General features: G+C 58.2%; 1 protein-coding gene across 5 annotated transcripts in view; it reads left to right on the top strand.

The window, feature by feature from the left end:
• Window positions 1-14708, top strand: part of HPS4 (HPS4 biogenesis of lysosomal organelles complex 3 subunit 2) — a 37237-nt gene extending 22529 nt beyond the window's left edge. For 2 of the 5 annotated variants that reach the window (XM_027956674.3, XM_027956675.3), the window contains exons 6-14: window positions 301-417; window positions 1811-1905; window positions 2713-2785; window positions 4614-4650; window positions 5293-5389; window positions 5938-6766; window positions 10875-11007; window positions 11438-11546; window positions 13447-14708. In XM_027956674.3, the coding sequence (XP_027812475.1) occupies window positions 301-417; window positions 1811-1905; window positions 2713-2785; window positions 4614-4650; window positions 5293-5389; window positions 5938-6766; window positions 10875-11007; window positions 11438-11546; window positions 13447-13618 (1662 nt within the window). In that variant the 3' untranslated portion in view covers window positions 13619-14708. The other 3 variants (XM_042234756.2, XM_060400840.1, XM_060400841.1) reach the window with 3 other exon arrangements.
• Window positions 14709-20115: the final 5407 nt, after the last annotated feature.

Here is a 20115-nt window from a genome sequence, read left to right as displayed (position 1 = left end):
TTTAGCAAAACTGATACTGCCAGGGCACATCCGGGCATCGGGAACCCTTTACACAAACACGACGTGTCAGCGACAGGGTCGTGGGCCCCCAGACCCCCTCCTGGACGCCTTTCTTCCCTGGTGGCCTGGGGCCCGTTCATCCACCTTCTCTCCTCTCCTTGCCTGGGGATGTGGGCAGTTCAGAAGATGCCCTCCCTGCCAGCCGGGTCTGCGTGAGGGGCAGTTCTGCGGGGGGCTGGAGTCCCCGCTGGAGCGCGCATCTCGGGATCGCGGGTGCTGACGCCGGCTGTTCTGTTTCAGAGCTGCCCGCGGGAAGAACTGCGCGCCGAGTGGGACACGCTCATCGAGCACATACTGGGGAACACAGGCGACCTGCACAAGATCTTCAGCTGCCTCTGGCACCTGGATCGAACCAAAGTAACCGGCTCAGCACCCCGCCCGCTGCATGCGTGGATGGGAACTGGGCTTCTGGACGCGGGCGCTTCCCCTTCGATGAGCTGTCCCTCTGTCCCCATGGCTGTTAAGAATTCAGGTTCCAGGTGGCGCTTGCCAGCCGCCTGGGCTAGGACCAGTCAGGTCACCTGTCTCAGCCTCGTTCTCCTTACCCGTGGAGCGGCATGACACCCACCTCCCAGGACTGTTCTGGGGCTGAAACTGGGACAGTTACGTAAAGGACAGATGCCCAGGAAAGAGTGTTATTGCTTTGTTAATGCCCAGACGTGCTGAATTCCGTAATCTGAAGGCCCCCTTCTCAGCGTTATCATTAGTTATTCTCAGCATCCAGAAAGGCCCAGGGCAGCCACTGTCTGGGACAGAGGGGCTGGGCAGGGTCTGTCCCTGAGCTGTCCCCTCGGCACATGGTGACGGGAGGCCACCTGCACTGCTGTGGGCTGGTGGCCTTGGCCTTGGCAGACGTCACATCCTCGTCATCACAGCGGGGGGAGGTGTGAGCGGTGCCTTGAGAAGCCCTGCCCGTGCCCCGAGCATCTTGGGAGTGGGACCTTCCACCATGCGTGGCCTGGGTCTCTGCGGGTGGGGACCCTGTCCCTGTCCCTGGTGTGTGGCACTGGCTCGATACTAGAAACAGGGACGGGTTTTCCCGCTCCTGTTTGGAGGGCTTCTTGGAAGTTGGCCCAGAGCTTTCCGAGTGGCTGTGAAGGAACTAACCGCCCACAGTAAGGGCTCCAGCGTGGCTCCTTAACACTCAGTGCCGACTGCTCCCGGGTACCACAGGCTCCGGCTGCCAGGCAGGAACCTGGAGGAGGCGGTGGCCACTGCTGGCCCTTCGTGAGCAGGCTCAGATCCTCTGCCTGTGCCTTTAGGGACTTTTTTACAAGGATCGAGGACTGAGACGTGCTCCCCTGCGTGAAAGGCTGCGATGCTTCCATTTCCCTTCTGGCTGAGTTAGGGGACCGGGTCAGACAGTAAGCCACCTGCCACAGGGCCTTGGGCTGCAGGGGAGGGTGGGCTCACCTGACCTGAATCTGAGGGGCGGGCTCTCCCCTGCGGCTGCTTCCTGGTCTCCGCGCCACCGATCAGGACCTCCTTGGCGATGTGCATGGTCGCCTGTGAAGAGCCATATGCCCAGTTCTCTCTGCCTCCCGGCTTCAGGGAGGCCCCCTGGTCCCAAGCAGCTGGCGTTCTGTGGTGGCAGCTGTGCAGGATGTCAGAGGCGTGACGTGACCAGTGTGCGGCACTCCCTCCCTCCGGGCTCAGGCTCCCAGCAGTGTGTTTGCCCTCCGCAGCCCCCTGCCCATCCCCTCCTGCCCACGGGGCGTGCCGACCAGGGCTTGCCTCTCGCCCCACACAGGTGGAGCCCCTGCTCCTGCTCAAGGCGGCCCTCATCCTGCAGACCTGCCAGCGCGCGCCCCACATGCTCGCCGGCTGCATCCTCTACGCGGGACTGTGAGTAGTACCCCCGCCCCTTCTCCCTCTCCCCACCCCCCGCTGCAGCCCTGACCACCCGGCCACCTCCTGATCGGGGCTGGGGAGCCGAGAGCTCTGTGTGTGGCCAGTTTCAGCCGGTCGTCTTTGGCAACTCGAGGGTAGTTTAGATTCGACTGAGGGGCCGTGCCTGTCCCTGGGGACTTGGAAGCTGTTGTGTCCAGAGAAGAGTTAGGAGTGCACGAGGCGGCTTTGCAGAGATCCACGCAGCTCTCAGCTGGGCCCCGCTCCCAGAGTGGTTGGTCTCCGGCCCCCACCGCCGTCCGGAGAGGGGATGAGGCCCACGGCTCAGCCCTGCCGCCCAGGGCCCCAGCGCACCGGCCGCGCTGCTGCTTGGGCTCCTGCAGCTGTGTGGCTGGGTCTGCCTCGGGCTAGCCTCACGGAGGCCTCGCTGCGCCGCTTCGCCCGGCTGGAGGGCCTCTTAGAGGGCCTGGGAGCCCTCCACGCCGCCTCCGGGCCTCAAGGAGGCTCGGCCATCCCGGTCAGAGGCAGGGGAGCTGGTGCTCTGTGTCCAGTGCTATGATCCTGGAGGGATGTACCCTGGAGAAGCCCTCCCGGCACCTTAGGAATATTCTTAGTACAAGTCGGTCCAAGTGTTTCGACATTTAAAACTTTGATGGGGAACAGCCAGAGGGCCCCTGTGAGTGCCTCCCCAGGTGACACTCCCACCAGCTGTGTCCCCCAGATCCGAGCTGCTGCGGGTGCTGGGACTGTCTTGATGCCAGGTCCTGACTCTGTTTCTTCTCTGGTGTCCTGGTTCCTGTCCAGGATCGTCAGCACCCAGCTCCCGCCCTCCGTCACGGCCAAGGTCCTCCTTCATCGCGTGGCACGTCAGGACCAGGTATCAAACCCCCCTCCCCGCGCACCCTCCCCCCGGCGGGGAGTGTCCCCCAGCGAGTCTGTCTTTGTGTCGGGCAAGGCTGATCACCAGCACTGGATGGGGCGGAGGGGCAGGGGGCTGCCATGTCCTTCTTAGGACCCCCGTCCATCCATGTGGTCCCCCTCAAGTGAGGTCCTGGCAAAGCTGGAAGAAAATGTTTCCTCCTGCGTGGTCGGCTTGGATGGTTGGTTTTTCTTCCATCGAGGTGGAACTGTGAGAATATGACTTCCCGCAGGGTAGGCCTTATGTCAGAGCAATGTTGGATTTTTTTTAGAGGCTGTAAAAGATGGCTTAGGACGACAGCGGCTTTTAAAATACTTCTATCTTATATTTGCCTAATTGTTTTCATAATGAAGGAAAAGTCATAACGTGCTCATTGAGAATAAAACTGCCCACAGCTGGGCCACATAGAGATAATCACCGCTAGCGTTTGGCACATATCCTTGGAGCTCTTTTCTCTTTTGCTTTACGAGTTGATTCTTAGTGTGTGAAACTGGTTTTAAATCTGTCAGAAGGCTAGCTTTTTGCACTTGCTATGTCAGCAGACATTTAAAAACGCACGTGGGGCTCTATTCCGGCTCCGTCTCACTGTGGTGCAGGCGGCGTGAGAACACCTCTCCTGGTGAACTGTCTGATAAGGAGAGGGCGGAGGGGGTCTTTTCCTTTCCCCCCTTGTTCAGCTCTGAGAATCAATACTAAGGAAGTAATCCGACTGCTGGAAAAGGTTTATACTCAAAACTCTTGTCACAACAAGATTTATGAAAGTGAAAAATCAGATTATCACTGAGACATCTAAGGCAGGAGCTGCGGGCTGGTTGCCTTGTTTCCTTGGCATGCTTTACCGCCACGGCCGCAGCTTGAGTAGCTGGACAGAGACCTACAGCCGCAGTGCCCAAAGCACTGACTGGCCTGCCCTTTCCAGACAGGTTGCTGATGGTGGTCTCAAGTCAGGGAGTGCTGAATTCTCCCGCACCACGGTGAACTTCCTATGACTTTAGTCAGCCATTAAAAATGGCCGAAGGTGCTCTCATGACAGAAACTGTGAGTCCCTCTTTCGAGCAGAGAAATAGAACTTTATGTAACGTGTGCTCAAAGTATTTTAAAAATGCACGGACTTTACAGGAAAATGTGCCCTGTGTTCACAGGATTGGCTTGTGGGCGAGGGGATTCTATGTGATTTTTTTTAAAATAATTTTTGTCTGGAGTTAGCTTCTGTGAAGGAAACCACATCCTTTCAGAGGAGGGCAAGTCATTTTGGCTAGAAGAGCAGTTTTTGGTTTTCCTCTTGCTTTGCTGGGTCCTTTCGGTGGAGACGGCCGGAAAGCTCTTTGGAGGAGATTCCCCGGGTTTCCCGCCTTGGTTGTAAATGCAGAGGCCGGCGACCTCGCCTCGGGTTTAGGTCCCTCACGCTGCTGTCACAGTGGGGCCTGTGTGGGCTGCAGCCAGGGCTGTGGGAGATGTGGCCGTATTCCGGAAGATGACTTCCCTGGAGGTCTGGAAGCACGGGAACGCTCGCTGTCCTTCCCCGAGAGGAGGAATGAGAGATCGGAAAGGGGGTCGCCGGTATGCGCCTGGGTGGCGTGGCCGCCTTAGCCGGCGTGACCCCAGCCCCGGCGGGGAGCAGGCAGCCTGGGGGATTGGTTCCATCCGCATTGCTGTGGGCGAGCGGCTGGGCCCAGCACCCGGGCCTCGGCCACGTTTCAGGGACAGATGGCAGCACGCGGTCCCAATGGGCAGGTCAGGGGGAGCACGCAGTGACCCGCACCGACGCCTGTCTGTTTATTTTCAGAGGAAACCTACGGGAGGGGACGCCCTGCAGGAATGTGGTGAGTAGACGGATGTCCTGCCACGTTTTAGAAACGGCCTGTAAGCAGCCTGGCCCTGTCCAAGTCACATGGAAGGCGGAGCAGTCCCAAACAGTTATCCTGTCGGCTCGTGAGATCAGGGAAATATTAACAACGCTGCAAGGGCAAAGTTACTCTCAAAATCCCAGTTGTAAAGCCTCTGATTTTAGGCACAGCTTTTAAATCCTCCCTTTCAGCTCCTCCTTAACCCTCAGCACCGTGAGGCTGCTCAGATGAGTTCCAGAAGGTGACGATGGGGAGAGGGTGACAGCAGAGCCACTGCCAGGAAGACCTTTGGCAGCAGAGCGGGGTTTAGTTTGAAGCCTAAGTTCAGGCAGACCCCTTTGGTCAGTTAGAAGTGCTTTTGATCCAGGTTCTGTCTTAAGTGCCAGTCAGTTTTCTTCCACCAAACGTCACTCTGGGAGCAGAATGGCCCACATGGGCTTTTCCTTGCTGACGGCAGAAACTGTAGCTGCAGCTTTGTGGCTTCTGTTCTGAGGAACGGAGCCCAGAGCTGCTTGCTGGGCTGGCCTGCAGGCTGGAGGCATCATCCCAAAAACACTTCCTGCCCCCCATCTTCTCTGGCCCAGAGAGGGCCCTGACCACATTGCTCTGCCCTTCTAGGAGCTGCGCTCCCTCCCAACGTTCAGATCACGCCTGTTTTCCTGACTGAAGAGGAAGCCGCCAGTCTCCGCGAGTTTCCCCGGGAGCCCCCGGCCAGGTAAGGGGGCTCAAAGAGGCTCCTCTGAACCCACATGTCAGGCATTCCCTCCCATGGGCTCATCCAGAAGTCCCGTGTATCCCATCCTCCCACGATGCCCTCTTCTCCACGCTCTGCCCTGGCAGGGGGTGGGGCTGAGGGATGGACAATTGGACCTTCAGCAGAGATGAGAGGCATCTGGCAGAGTGAAACAAGCGTAGGTTTCAGATCTGAGATCCGTGGCTTACCTGCTGTGTGACCGTGGGCAAGTCCATTCCCTGCCTGAGCCTCAGTTTTTCCATCTGTAAAATGGATCCAGTAATGTCTACGTCTTGCGTTCATCATGAAAGGTGGAAACAGCATTCGTGCAGCGCCCGTATAGGACCTGACTCGCAGTTAAGCCCCAGACCTGGGTGCCTTTGATCCAGGGGGCTCTGCCACTTCCAGCAGTGACCCTGGTGTCACCGCGTGGCAGCACATGTCGCCAGTGCCTGTAATTTGCAAGGAAGCTGCTTTAGTCCCCCGGGCAGGGCCTTGCCCACACTCAGTCGTCTGCCCTTCCTCACCAGCGCTCCGGTGCCTCCAGCCAGACTCCAGGAGCCTTCAGCCGCTCCAAAAGAAAACGCCCCCGGACACGTGGGCTCCAAAGCTCAGATCTCGACGACCACATCTGAACCCCCGTCTCCTGATGCCACCTGGGCAGATGGCAGCGGGGAGAACAGACACTGGCTCGGCCCTGACCTGAAGATCACGCTGCCCGCAATGCGGCACTGTACTGCTGAGGGCAAGGGTTCAGGTTTGTTTGGGGGGAACGGGGACCTGGACTTGTCTGAAATCCACATCCCAGAGGCTCAGAAAACAGAAGCATCCCCGGGCCATCCTGCTGCAGATGGCGGGGGTCCTGGTTGTGAGCAATCTGTCCACAACCCCGGCAGTCCCGGAACCAAGCCGCACGGGGCTCTGCCCCTGGGCCGCCTCCCCACCTCCGCTCCTGAGGTGGTCCCCCAGAATGGAGCCCTCGAGCAGCCCGCAGACCTTCCTGGCAATGGTGGCCAAGCCCTGGTCACCAGGGAAGACCACGTCCCCGGCACGACGAGCGGGCCTGGGCGGGCACCTTGCTTGGATCTGAGGCAGAGGGGCACTGAACTGCCCCTGGAGGAACACGGTGGAGAGCAGCACCGCAGTGGGGCTCCCAAGTGCTGCTTGACCCCTGGCCTGGACTCCACAGACCCCTCAGACGAAGGCCCCTCTGCAGACGGAACCACGTCCAGGGTGAGCCTGGCCTCCTGCGAGGGGCTCGTGCGGATGAACCTCTACACGCACAGCGTCAAGGGCCTGGTGCTGTCGCTACTGGCCGAGGAGCCGCTGCTGGGGGACCGCGCGGCTGTGGACGAGGTGGTGAGTGTGCAGCGGGGTGGGGGGCTGGGGCGGGGTCGGGCTCAGCCGTCAGCTGCACGGCCCGGTACAAGCGCCCTTGTTTATATGGTGGGGTGCAGGGAGTGCCCACCTCCCTGTTTGTGGGCGGTGAGCATCCAGTGCCAAGCACAGAGCCAAGTGCAAAGGCAGCCACCAGGGCTGCCCTCTCCAGTGTCCCCACTTTCTCGGGGTCTCTGGTTCGTAGTGACCTGGGAGGGTGCTGGGCACTGACCACACATGGCCTCACCCCCACCTGGCAGCCCTCACGTCTCTGTGTGGCTGGAGTCTGCACGTGTTACCACCTGGGTTGGGTTTCTCCACGAGCCCCAATTCCCGTCCATCTGAAGCTCCTTCCTAGGAGCCTGGGCCCTCTGAAATGCTGACTGGCTCCAGAAGGCGCCGCTCAAACCCCTGCAGCTCTGCCCCCAAGCCTAGAGGCTCACTGACCTCTGGGCTGGAGTCCACGCTGGATGCAGTTGCCATAGTAACAGCCCTGCTTTAGTTGCCAGGGAAGCAGCGGAGGTAAGAGCAGCAGGTTGAGACTGCTGCAGGGCGAACGGCGTCCTGGGGCCCGCCGTGTTTCTGTTCTTCAATCTATATTATGCTAAGCTCATCTTATTAGCATGCAGGGCCCACGACCCTTTGTAAAGGAGCGGGTCCCCCTTGGAGTGCAGTGGAGGAGGGAAGGCGGGTCCCCGCACGGAGCCCTCCCGCACCTGCCTGGCCCGTCTCCCCTTTTCCCAGGCCCCAGGTCACCCTCTCCACCTCCATCCCCCTGGCTCTGACCAACATCCCCCCCCCCCCCCCCCCCCCACCCCGCCTCATTGTAACAGCTCGGGGACCAGGCGTGCAGTTCCGCATGTCCATCCTCCCCCTCCCCCCACACCTCGGTCTCATGGTCTGTTCGGCTTAGCGCCCAGCTCAGACGAGGCCCCCCCCAAGATAGAAAAACCAGCACAGGCTGCTCAGAGAGAAGGAGGTAAATTAGGGTTCATGCTGCATTTGCTGTATGTAAATAATTTACATCTGCTACTTCTGCCAAGCCTTGACCAGCGCTGGGGCCCGGCACGGTGACGCCCATCTCGCCCTGAAGTAGCGATGGAGACCTAGCTAACACACGGGGCGGGTCCACACCTCTTGCTTGTTTCCTGGCCCCTACCCCGACCCCTCTGTCCCCCGTGGGCCTGACCATGGCCCGGCAGGTGGGAAGGTGAAGGACTGAAGGCCTGCCTTCCGTGGCCCTTTATACACGGACACGGCACTTGGTCTGTCACGGCCCGTCCTGGTGTCAGGACAATGACCTCTCTGGGCTTTCATGGACAGGAGGTTTTGGGGTCGGGGAGGAGAGAGAACACAGCTTTACAGAAAAGGAGAACCAGTCTTTCCTAAAAAGAGAAGGGTGTAACAGACTTTGATCAGCTTGCTGGTTTGAGAGGGGAGTCGGCTGATCAGACCCGGAGGCTATCTCCTTTATAGCTGGCAGAGAGCTTTCACTGCCTTTCGGTCCTGACCTGCACACAAAACAGTTGACCTGATTTCCCCCCGGACTCTCTGCTGCTGTCAGAAAAGCCAGGCCGCCACCCCGCCACCCCCCCTCACCTGGTGCACGACACTCAGACGTGACCATGAGCGCAGTCCCCCGGGGAAGGACTCGTCGCCACGGCTCCGTGTCGTTTTGCCATCACGTCTTTGCGTGGGCCAGCTGCCACCGTTTCTGCTTGCTGAGGGTGGGTCAGGGCGCTGGGTGACGGGGGTGAGTGGGGAGCAGCCAGGGAGAGGTCCCCCCGGTTCAGAGGGCGCAGAGTCGGCTCCCCCCACCAGGGGGCAGCAGAGAGCCACCAACAGTTTCCTGCTCAGAACCCTGAGATCATCTCAGTGACTTTCAGCCACAGTGATGGGGTCAGTTATTCATTGCTCCAGCAGGATGGGGAACTGTGAGCGTAGAGCAGACGAGGCCCGAGGTTAGTGTGTTGGCAGAAAATATGAAAAAGCCTTCCTCTACCCTGAAACTCGTGCTTCTGAGTACATGGGTGTCCCTGCAGCGACTCTTCTGCATGTTTGAGCGTGCACTGACAGTGAGCCACTAACTTTGCCGTGGACTAAAAGGCAGGGGGTCCCGGCACAGCCTCAGCTCCGTGTGCCCTCGCGTGTTGTGCAGGTCATGTATGTGGTAGCGTGTCTCGGGGCTGGCAGACTCTAAAGTGAAGGGATACACAGCAGATGTTTTCTGCTTTGTACAGCTCTTCCCCTTTGCTGTTACAATACAAAAACAACCATGAACGGTATGTAAACTGGGGCTGTGTTACAGCACACTGTTATGGACACAAAACTTGGAACTTCATATAATTTCACATCACAGTATTATTCTTTTGACTCTTTTTTTTCTAACCATATAAAAATATAAAAACCAATCTTAGTTCTCAGGCTATAAAAATGGTCCACGGGCCATGTTTGCCAACCCCTGGTCTCTGCCTGTCCTCCTGGACACTGCCTGTCATTCACAGCCTGCAGCTGACAGTGCCTAGTTCACGGTCGCGGTCCAGTCACCAAGTGGCTGTGGACCCGGCACCTCCTGGGAGCCAGGCTGGCTGCTGGGCCCTGGGGATGCCGCGTAAACCTTGTAGCCAGAACTAATGCCTGAGTTTCGTTTCTGCAACATGGGTCAGAAATGCTAATTTAAGTCCAGGGTGCTCCCCAAGATGACGCCTGAGCTTTCTGACATTCACCTCAGAACATTCTCTCTGCATCGCTGAGCCTTTTTATTGCGCATAGTGTTTTGCACAGCTGCTGTGAAATAAGTCAGCCCACAGACACGTCTTGTTAGTCCAGGGACGGGTGCTCATGGGAGAGAGAGCGCTTCTTCAAGGACGATGATTTTCATATTCTTGACTTCAGGAAAACGCCTCCCTCCAGGGAGCACTTTAGAATGGACAGAGTGTACATATGTTATTTGACTTCCGCCAGTCAGCAATGATATTCCTATTTTGCAGATGAAAAGAACAAGGTGCAAAAACCTCTGTAACTGGCCCTGGTGGTCTGGCTAGGAAGAGGCTCAGACACAGGCTCATTCACCTGGGCGCTAGCCACTGTCTCCTTGTGACTTCAGTAGTCCCCGAGGCGGCCCCATGGGTCCCTATTTCAGGTCCATCGGGTGTGACATCCCTGCTTGATGGGCCCCAGAGCTCAGCCGTTGGTCATTGGAAAATGTCGTGGGAAAACAGATTGAAGAGGGAAGTTCATGCTATATCATTAGGTCGCAGAACTAGCGTCAGCCGTTGTTTAGTCTGACGCCCATCTGTAGCTTATAAACAACGACTCATACGAAAGGGGACAGTCCTGTGTTCCCACGGCATCTGCACGTGACATCCTCCCGGGAGGCGATGGAACATAGAGGTGCCTGGGCCTCGGCCGGCCCCGCACGGCCTTCTTCAGCCGGGTCCTCCCCTGGGCCAGTGAGCGGAGAGCCGCCCGCCCGCGCCCCTAGGTCCGCTCGGGTTCCAGGGAGGGAGGGGGCCGCGCTGCACACGCGGGTGACGTCATGACGTCTCAGTCTGGCTGAGACGCGCGGGGGTGGGGGCCGGCGTGGCGGCAGCGTGGTGAGGAGGGGGCGGGCCGCCTGCCAGCAGCTCCGCCTGGATGCTGAGGTTCTGGGCTGTTCTTCTTAGCTTGTTTTCCTTTTTACCCCTTCTTTTACTTTTTGGCTTCCCTCTATGTTCTCATTTTTCTACAAGTTTGAAAAGGTCTCTCTCTGGTGGCTCAAACAGTAAAGAATTTGCCTGCAATGTTGTAGACCGGGGTTCGATCCCTGGGTCGGGAAGATCCCCTGGAGAAGGGAATGGCAACCCACTCCGGTATTCCTGCCTGGAGAATTCCATGGACAGAGGGGCCTGGTGGGCTACAGTCCATGGGGTCGCAAAGAGTCAGACACGACTGAGCGATGAACGCTTTTAAGAGGTTTAGACCTCAGGGCAGAAGTCGGGACCTCTCCAAACACGGGTCCTAGCCCCCGTGGCGCTAAGTCGGGCGGCCAAGGCGGCCCTCCTCGGGTGGCCTGCTGAGTGGCGGCGGCCTGTCCCCTCCCGCCCCGCAGTACCACGGCAGCCTGGCGTCCCTCAACGGGCTGGAGGTGCACTTGAGCGAGACGCTGCCCCGGGACCAAGCAGCCCCCGCGGCCAGAACCTACAGCTTCGCACACTATGACCGCGTCCAGAACTTGCTAGCAGGTAAGGGCCGTCTCCAGGAAGTGGGTGGGGGGTCAGCACCCGGGCCCAGCTCCCTGGCTTGAGGGGGAGGTGCTCTGTGGTCAGGATGCTCTTTCTCGGAGCCCAGCTCCGACCGGGTTTAACTACTCTCGGCAATCTCTTCCTGGCTGGTCTCTTTCTGGCCCTTTCTCCAGCGTTTTGAGAGAAGCACCCGCGTCCAGACTGTGATGGGGTCGCCTCCCGACTTGGACACGCGTGTGCCGAGACAAGTGTTGACCACCATCAGGGGTGGTGGGAGGGCCCAGCACCCTGGCCTCTGTCCCGCTGCCTCTGGGCACCCACGCTCCTGCCTGGGGGGCCTCACTTCATCCCAGCTTTTGGTGGTTCTGGGTTTGGGTGTACTGGGGGGCGGCACTCTGCCACGCATGACTTCTGTGTCCTCTTCCGGAAGCCAACCTGCCACAGGTGACCACGGCGCAGGACCACCGCTTCCTCCAGGCTGTCAGCCTGATGCATTCCGACTTCTCCCGGCTGCCCACGCTGTACGAGGTGACCGTCAGGTGAGTGTCCCCAGGCTGCTCCCAGCCCTGCACCTGAGGTCCCTGGCAGAGCCTCACTCACAACCGGATGAAGACCAGTGCGAGGACCGGCCCGGGCCTCCCTGACCCACCCTGCGGGCTGCTGTCATCCACCCACAGGCTTCCCTGAGTCCTGTACATGCTGGGTCCCTTCCTGGGGCTCGGGCTGCTCCAGACACTGAGGGACAGCAGGGAGGGGACCCAAGGCCCTCCCCATCTCGGTGTTTCCATCAGTCACTGGGGGCGGAGGAGGGGCTGTTGTCTGTCTTCCAACTGGACAAGTCCTGTGTGCTCCTGACCACAACATCCAGATGTCCCCACCTCAAAGGTCTCCCAAGGGCAGTGTGTCCTCCCCCCACCAGCATGTGCCCCCGGATGCTCACAGTCAGCAGTATGGTGTATCGCACCCCAGGTTTTCTTGGCATTATTTGGGTTTTTTTTGCACATAAGAGGTGCTGCTGCTCAGTCCCTCAGTCGTATCTGACTCTTGTGACCCCGTGGTTTGTAGCCACCAGGCTCCTCTGTCCATGGGATTCTCCAGGTAGGAATACTGGAGTGGGTCGCCATTCCCTTCTCCAGGGGATCTTCCCAATACAGGGATCGAACCTCTCATCTCTTGCATTGGCAGGCAAGGATTCTTTGCCACTGAACCACTGGGGTAGCCCATATAAAAAACATGATCGTATTTTTTATTATTTTACTGGTCTTTCTTCTTAAAAAAAAACAAAACTGGAGCACATGCACTTGCTGTTTCTTAAGTTCCTTTTTCACTTTGCTGCGTGTCTGGAACAGCTTCAGGCCAGCAGATCTAGACCTGTTAATTAGTGGCATTTACAGTCTTTAACCAACTAAACTCTACTTTTTCTCTCTACATGCTTCTCTTACGAAACCAGTAGCAGAAAAGAAGGCAAGTTAGAGGATCAGAAGGGGAGTGCTTGCTCTGTGTGTGATGCGTGTGTGTACTGTACTCTGGAGTGGGTTGGTCGGGTACGTTCTTTGTAACCTCATTTCACAGACAAGGAGACTGAGACACAAGTATGCAATAGGCAGAATGAGTCACCCCGGATCAGAGGCCGAGTCAGGATTTGCGCCCAGGTGTCCTGTCTCTGCGGCGCGCGCGCCCCGCCATGGACACTTGTGGTTGGGGCATGTGTGTGTGTGTGCGCGTGCTTGGGGCGTGTGTGTGTGTGTGTGCTTGGGGCGTGTGTGTGTCTCTGTGTGTGTGTGTGTGTGTGTGTGTGCGCTTGGGGCGTGTGTGTGTCTTTGTGGGGCATGGGCTCTGGGCCTGGCTGACCAGGTTCTAACGTCGGTCAGCTGCCACACGGGAGTGCGGGTGTTTCTGCTGCCCAGCGCTGTCTCCAGCCAATATTTCTGTGTATCTTTCCACAATAAATGTGCCTCCTCTGGCTTTAAGTCAGAGCTGCCCACGCTGGCAACCCAGACCCACCCCCCACCTGTGGACCTGCAGCGTCTCACCTTCCTCGGAGCTGAGACTTTTCGTGGTGGGATACGTAGCTCATTTGAGTAACAGTAATGGAAACAACAGCCTCCATTTCTGAACCATCTCACCACGGGCTGAGTGATTTGTATCCATTCCTAACTCATTTACTCCGTGAAGTCTCAGTGAGGGAATTGACTGCTGTCATCTATTCTTCTGATGAGAAAGCTGAGACTCCCACAGCCAGAAGTCTCAGGGCCGGGGTGAGCACCCAGGTTGCGTGGGACCTCCAGACCCGTGCTCAGAACCCCGAGGCGCCCCTTCTCTGTGGCCACAGTGACTGGGCCCGTGCTTGTCCTGCTGGGCCAGAGACCTCCCGGGGTCTCTGGGGTCTGAGGTCTGCATGGTGCTGGACTGTGGTCTCCTCTCTCTGCCCCCTACCAGGAACGCCTCCACGGCTGTATACGCCTGCTGCAGCCCTGTTCAGGAAACCTACTTCCAGCAGCTGGCCACAGCGACGCGGAGCTCTGGCTTCCCGAACCCGCAGGATGGTGCCTTCGGCCTCCCAGGCAAAGCCAAACAGAAGCTGCTAAAGCACGGGGTGAACCTGCTCTGAACCATGGGTCGCTCCTGACCCTCGCGGTGACTCTCAAATCAAACCCCAGCAAAGGAGGTGCTGTCTTGTTAAGTGGAAAGCCCCTCTGTTTCACTTTCCCTGGAATAGTCCTCTTTTTGGGGACTGCAGTTTTTGAGTGTTTGTTACTCCTTCTGTGGATCAGGGCTGGAGGGGGTTGTTCCTCGGGTTGGCAGACCTAGAGCTTGTGGTAAAGAACTTGACAGCGTGGGTGGTGCGGGGGCCAGGGTGGGGCCACGGCTCTTTCCATCCCAGGGGCCCGGGTCAGTGACTCCCCCATTACACGGAGGCCGGGGTGCCCGACGTTTCCTGGGGCTGCTCCACCCCAGCCTTGACTCGTACACGGAGACTGAGGCTGGTGTCCTTCTAGAACCCTGCTGTCCCTGGTCTAGAGTGCATGTCCCTCGCTGTCTGCAGGGGGTGGGTCCGAGGTGACTGCAGAGCCAGGAGATGGGTCTGTCTGTCTGCAAGCACACCGTGTGCCCACTTCTCAGGCTGTCTTCACCACGGTCCTCCTGGGGGATGGGTGCACAGGAAGCAGTCTGGGATGCTGAGACTGCCTTGTCTGGATCTTCTGGATCACCCACGGTGGGGAAGGGGCGATCTCAATGACACGAAAGAAGCCTGGGGCGCTGGGACCCGGAGGTGGGTGATGACTGGCCAGGCCGGCCCCTTGGCTGGAAGTGGGTGGTGCTGCTGGTTGCTTCGAGTGAGGGTCCCAAACAGGAGTTTCTAAAAGGTCTTAGAGCGGAAGCAGAGCTGCTTTTCAGGGAGGGGGATGCTGCGTGAGAGGGCACAGCATTCTGCTCTGGCTGTTGCCAGGCTGGGGTAGGACTTAGAACATCAGTTCGGTGACGTTACGGTCCAACATTCTGTGATGATACGATGCAAGTCACAGAATGAAAATATTTACCAAAATCCTAACCAGATCTTTACCAGAAGCACCTAAGACTCCATGTGAAAACTGCAGTGGAACTTCTTGCCAGTGAGCCAGTATCTCCTGTTTATGACATGGGGTCTTTTTCTTGAAACAAGTTGCTAAGGGCTAAAAATAAAGTAGCCAGAAATGGTACTGAGTTCTGAGTACTGAGTTCTGATGGGGATACGTACGTATAGATGTACATGCGTGCGTGTACTCTGCGGGGTCACCTTTCTGCCCTGCCTGACCCAGCCAGGCTAGGGAGGAAGGGCGTGTCAGCGCGGTCTGTGTGCGAGGGTTGGGGGCGGACAGCACCAGCTTCAGCAAGGCTGCACCGCACACCAGGCCCACAGCCCCCTTTCCGTCACCTCTCTGGGGTCCCTCCTGCCCCTGGCTGGCCTAAGACAGTGAGCTTCCCAGATGAAGGAGGGCTGCAGCTGAAGCCAGGGAAGTGCACGTTGTCCCGCTTCCCTGCCAGATTGTTGGAGGAAAACTCCTTCCAAGACCTGGGCGAGCCTCTGCAGGCACCTTCCCGTGACTGACAGACACAGAACCCATTCCCTTCCTGTCCTGCAGTGGTTCTAATTAGCCAGACTTGCTGCCGATGCTCTAGAGTTGTGAGATCTGCAAGTCTTGACGTTGGCGAAAATCTGACCTGTTACGTGTTGACGCAGGGACAGAACTCGGAGCCCCCGAGCCCATGTTCATATCCCCCGCCCTCAGTAGCTCGGCTAAGTGCCTGGGTTCGAGGACACTTCCGCATGAGATCTGCTTCACAAGGCAGCCTCCCGCCTATTCTGGGCCCTTTCCGAGGTGCCAGGCTATTGGCAGGTCATCATCTTTGCTTTGCTTCCAGAAACCTCTCTCACCGTCTCATTTCCCAGGGCTGCTATTGGGCTGAAAACACGTAAAACGCAGAATCCTGGTTCCTAGAGTCTGCGCTCAAGGCAGCCCAGTGCCTCCCTCTGAGTGGAGTCTCCACGTCACAGGAAGAGCGTGAGGTCCGCAGAGCAAAGTGTGGGAGTAAGCCAACAGGGACTTGCCCGGTGGTCCAGTGGGTTAAGAATCCGCCTTGCAGTGAGGGGTATGCAGGTTTGATCCCTGGTCGGGGAGCTAAGACCCCACATGCAGCAGAGTAACTTGAGCCCGCGCGGCACATGACGCCTGAGCCTGCAAGCCACAGCGCAAGTCCACACACAACCAGAGACCTCGCAGGCCACAACTAACCTGACGCAGCCAAGTAAGTATTTTAGGAAGTCTGGAGTTTTTCTGCTACAATTTCAGGACCTGACTCTCGCCCTTGAGTGAGGGCTGGACGGAGTGCTTCGTTTTTAATGACCAGAATGTGGCCAAGATGCCAGTGTGACTTCTGAGGGTAGGTCACAAAACATCGCAGCTGCCACCTCTCTCTTGGTCCACCTATCGTGGGGAGATGTCCCGGGGGTGGGGTCTCCTGCCCGTGGCCATGTAAAGTGAGCCTCTTGGAGACAGGTTGCCCGGCCCCAGTGGCCTTCACCAGACAATGGCAGGCCCTGCCTGTCCTCATCTGATTCAGCCCTGAGAGAAACAGCCAGAACCATCAAGCCAAGCCGCTTCAGAATCTCTAGCCCTCAGGAAGCATGGGAGATGATGAATGTGTGTCGTTTTAAGCCGCTCTTGGGGTCATTGATTACAGCAATAGATGGTGCGTATGCGTGGTGGCCCACATCTCACCCGCCCACCAGGCTCCTTAGCGGCTTGGGCCATTAGGCCAAATGCCGGACAGTCGCAGTCCAGATCCCAGCCCTGCCCTTCCCACTTGGAAGACCTACGCCACACAAGGAGGGGAGAAATGGAGCACTCCCTCCCCTTCCTGCTCATTCCTGCTGGAGCATGCCCGCACCAGGCAAGTGGCCGAGGCGCTGGGCGAAGGAGCCTTGAAACAGGGCAGTGACTTGATTTGCTCCTCGCTGGAAACGTCCCTGGCTCCCGGATAGGCGAGAAGCACGGCAGGAGTGGAAACCTCCCCCCTTCCCCCCCCCCCCCCCCCCCCCCCCCCCCCCCCCCCGCCGTCGGAGGCTGTGGACAGACGATGGAGGGAAACGGGCAGATTCAAGGATGACCTAGATCCCCACCTCTGCCTGCACTTGGGGCAGGTAGAAGGATGCGCCTGCTGTATGTGGGGCGTGGTCTCCAGAGGGGAGAAGCCCCAAGAGAGAGAGGGGAGATCCCTGCTCCGAAGGAGTCCACGGCGCAAGCAGAAAACCAACGGCTGATGCTCTCGAGCCGCCGTGCGCAACGCCAGCATCGGTTCACCGCCTCCCGCTGCACACACCCCCGCACCCCTTCACTGCGGACCTGTCCTGGGAAAAGAGCAGCGGGAGGGGAACCCCCCCCCGTCCCCGACCCTGGGGAGGGCAGGGTATTAGCGCCACACCTGTCACCCTGGCTCAGAAAACAAGCCACTCTGGATCTTTTCTCAACACGATCACTGAATCTGGGGAGCTTAAGGTGAAGATTCTCAGGGCTTCGCAGCTAAAGGACACTTCCTCTCTGTTTATTTTAAATGTCTGAACCACCTGGAACCCAGCTGCAGCTCTCCGGGGAACAAAACCCAGAGAGTCTTTTGAATCCTGTCAAGAGCCAAGAAGAGGCATTTCACGACTGCACAGTGTGCTTGGGTCAGCTGAGTACCAGCCCTCCCCTCTCCTCCCTGGCCAAGTGCTCCCAGGGAGGGCGTGGGGGCAGGGGAGGGTGAGCCTGGCCCTCTCCCTATTCCGTCCCCTGCACGTGCTCGGAGCTGGTCCCTACTCTCCGACCAGCCCCAACCAGTTCCTGTGGCAGGAGGTGCACCCGGCTTTGGAGTCAAGAGACTAGGGTTCAAATCTGGTTCTAGGACTTGCTTCGGAAACTGGTTAATGTAATGCTCTGAACCTCAGCGTCTTCCTTTAAATGGAAGGGAGAGGCGATGTATGTGAAAGCGTGGCGTGTCATGGGCCTTCAGAAAGTGGGGCTCAGTGTGTGTCCTGAGAAGGCAAACGCTCTCCCCAGTGGGGTACGTCTGTCTGCCGTGGAGACAGAGGCCTGAATGCACGACAGAGTTCAAAAGCCTGGGGATGGTGAGCCGTGAGCACACAGCTGGCTTCTACCTCTGGCTCATCCGCCAGCGCAACTTCTTCCGTGTCCACTGCCCTCGGACCTACGTTTTCCCGTGTTTAGTGTGTAGATGTCCCAGCTCCCCCTGGCAGGGCTCCAAGTATTACGGGATAATAACACATGTGACAGACTCTCCCAGAAGGTTCAGTGCCATCCGTACTCAATGATGAGATGCACTCACCTTGCATCCAGGGTGGCAGGAGGGGGCATTACGGGAAACAGTGGGTGATCTGAAGTTGGGACCACTGTGTGCACCTGGGAAGGAGGCAGAGAGTCCGTCAGTCTCTGCGTGTGTTGCCTCCTGCCACCCAAAGCTGCACTCTGCTGGAGTATTTTTGCTGCCATCTGTCAGCAGCTCTAAAATACAGGGCCTCATTCTGTCCTGTCCCCAGTGTTTACATCTGGTTAGTAAGATTCAAGCGGGGACGAACATGTCATGGGGAGGCGAGGCGGCTGGCAGCAGAGCGTGATAATCCTTAAACACAGCACTCTGCACTGAGCCTTCGCTTATCGTGTTTACATTTTGAAAACACGTAGGGAGCGCTTCCCACCCACCCACAGCTCACCATGGTACTATCTTCCTGAAACCTGACTTTAACCCTAGGCCAGGGAGCATCAGGCACAAAGTGGATCTGGACATCTGGGAGCAACAGACAAAAACAACAACTTGGACGTGAGTTAAAAGAGCATTTATTGGCTCATGTGATGGAAAAGTCCAGAGGTAGGGCTGCTTCCAAAGCTCTATCAGGATTCAGGTGTCTCCACAAGATGAGACCTGCTCTTCTCTGTGGGTTTCACTCACAGATTTTCTTCACACTGGATTCCCCACTCCCATCCCATCAACAGTTGCCTTTTTCTCAACGGTCCCAGGAAAGAACTGGGGTCCTGTGCCCAGCCATGACCCAATCCCTGAAGACCTAAGAGTTCGGAAGGCTCTGATTGGTCAGATGTGGGTCATGTGCCCAGCCCTGACCCAACCCCTGAGGACCTAGGCGTTTGGGAGGCTCTGATTGGTCAGATGTGGGTCATGTGCCTAGCCTTGACCCAATCCTAAGTACCCAGGAATCTGGAAAGCTCTGATTGGTCAGGTATGGGTTATATGGCCAGTCCTGCAGCTGGGGTTGGGTCAAGTTGTAGAAACACAAGGACTGAGAATGGCAATGTTAACGCTCTTACAAGAGGCTCCTCAAAGTACCATTGGAGGAGGGCGTTAGAAACAGTGGCTGTGCCCTAGAGACCAAGATTACGAGGCCTGCCCAGCGTCACAAGGACACAGCTCAGCTCCGAGCCTCCAGCTGGCTGGTTTCACAGGCCTCATCATCTCTGCTACTCAGGGCAACGACCCTCAGCCCCAGCTACACAGGAGATTCAGCCCAGGAAATGAGCTGAAACAAAGAACGGGAATGCCTTGGGGGAGCCGGGGGTGGGGGGTGGGCAGGGGGGCGGGCCGGGGTAGGTACCAGTATTTCTCAACAGCCCCCCAGGTGACCATTGTGTGCCAAGTGCGAAACCAGTGAGTGAGGACTACCCTCCCCCTTTCCCGCCACACGCTGCAGGGCACTCGATGTCACCAAGGGGGCTCAGAACCCAGACAATCTAGGTGACTTTGGGGGGTGACGAGCAGGTGCACAGAAGACCTGGGAGATGACCTTGTCATACTGAGCAACCGCTCTGGCCTAGCCAACTGGGGCTGGCTGTCTCCCGGTGGAAGGTAGGGCGTCCCATCCGAAGCTGGGCGGGCAGGCCAGCTCCCCTCTCTCACCTTGGGCACCCCCTGCCAAGTTGGCAACGCACCCTTCAGGGGAGCCATGGCGGCCCGGCCAGCCTTGCTGTGAAGACACCCGGCAGCCAGGCAGCTCCAGGTCACCAGAGCCCTGGTCCCACTTCTAAGCGGCAAGATTCAAAACGCAGCCATCGAGGGTCTGGGCCCTGAAGTTAGACACAGGAAACGAGGCGCCCCTGGCCACCTCTACCACTGGCCCCGTGAGTTCACCCAGCTCCCTGTCACCCACCCTTCCTCCTCACCTGTTTCTCCCTAACTGCTCAGAACCCCCGTGGTGTCAGGAAGGGGACCGATGTCGTTGCGTCTCTATGGTGAAGGACAGTGACTGGCCCAAGGGGACACAGGAGCGAGTTCCTAGCACTGAGTCCCGACTCCTCAGAGTTTCTGAGGCAGGGCAGGGTCCTGGTTCTCTACCCGGGGCTGACGCCTGCAGTTCCTGAACATTCCATAGGTCTGCTCCTCCCCCCACCCCCAGGATCAGAACTACACTTCGCTTCAGTCACTGCATGTGACCACCTTCAGGGTCCCACCTGTCTCCGTGACATGATCCAGGAACCAAGAGCCTCCAGCTCATACGCGCCCCTCCCGGAGCTTCCGCCCAAGTCACGTCTCTTTCCCCACATACCACCTTCACCACGTCAC

Source organism: Ovis aries, chromosome 17, assembly GCF_016772045.2.
Source record: "Ovis aries strain OAR_USU_Benz2616 breed Rambouillet chromosome 17, ARS-UI_Ramb_v3.0, whole genome shotgun sequence".
Classification (NCBI taxonomy): domain Eukaryota; kingdom Metazoa; phylum Chordata; class Mammalia; order Artiodactyla; family Bovidae; genus Ovis; species Ovis aries.
The sequence above is the reverse complement of the archived record's forward strand: the minus strand, read 5'-3'. Positions and strand labels throughout refer to the sequence as shown.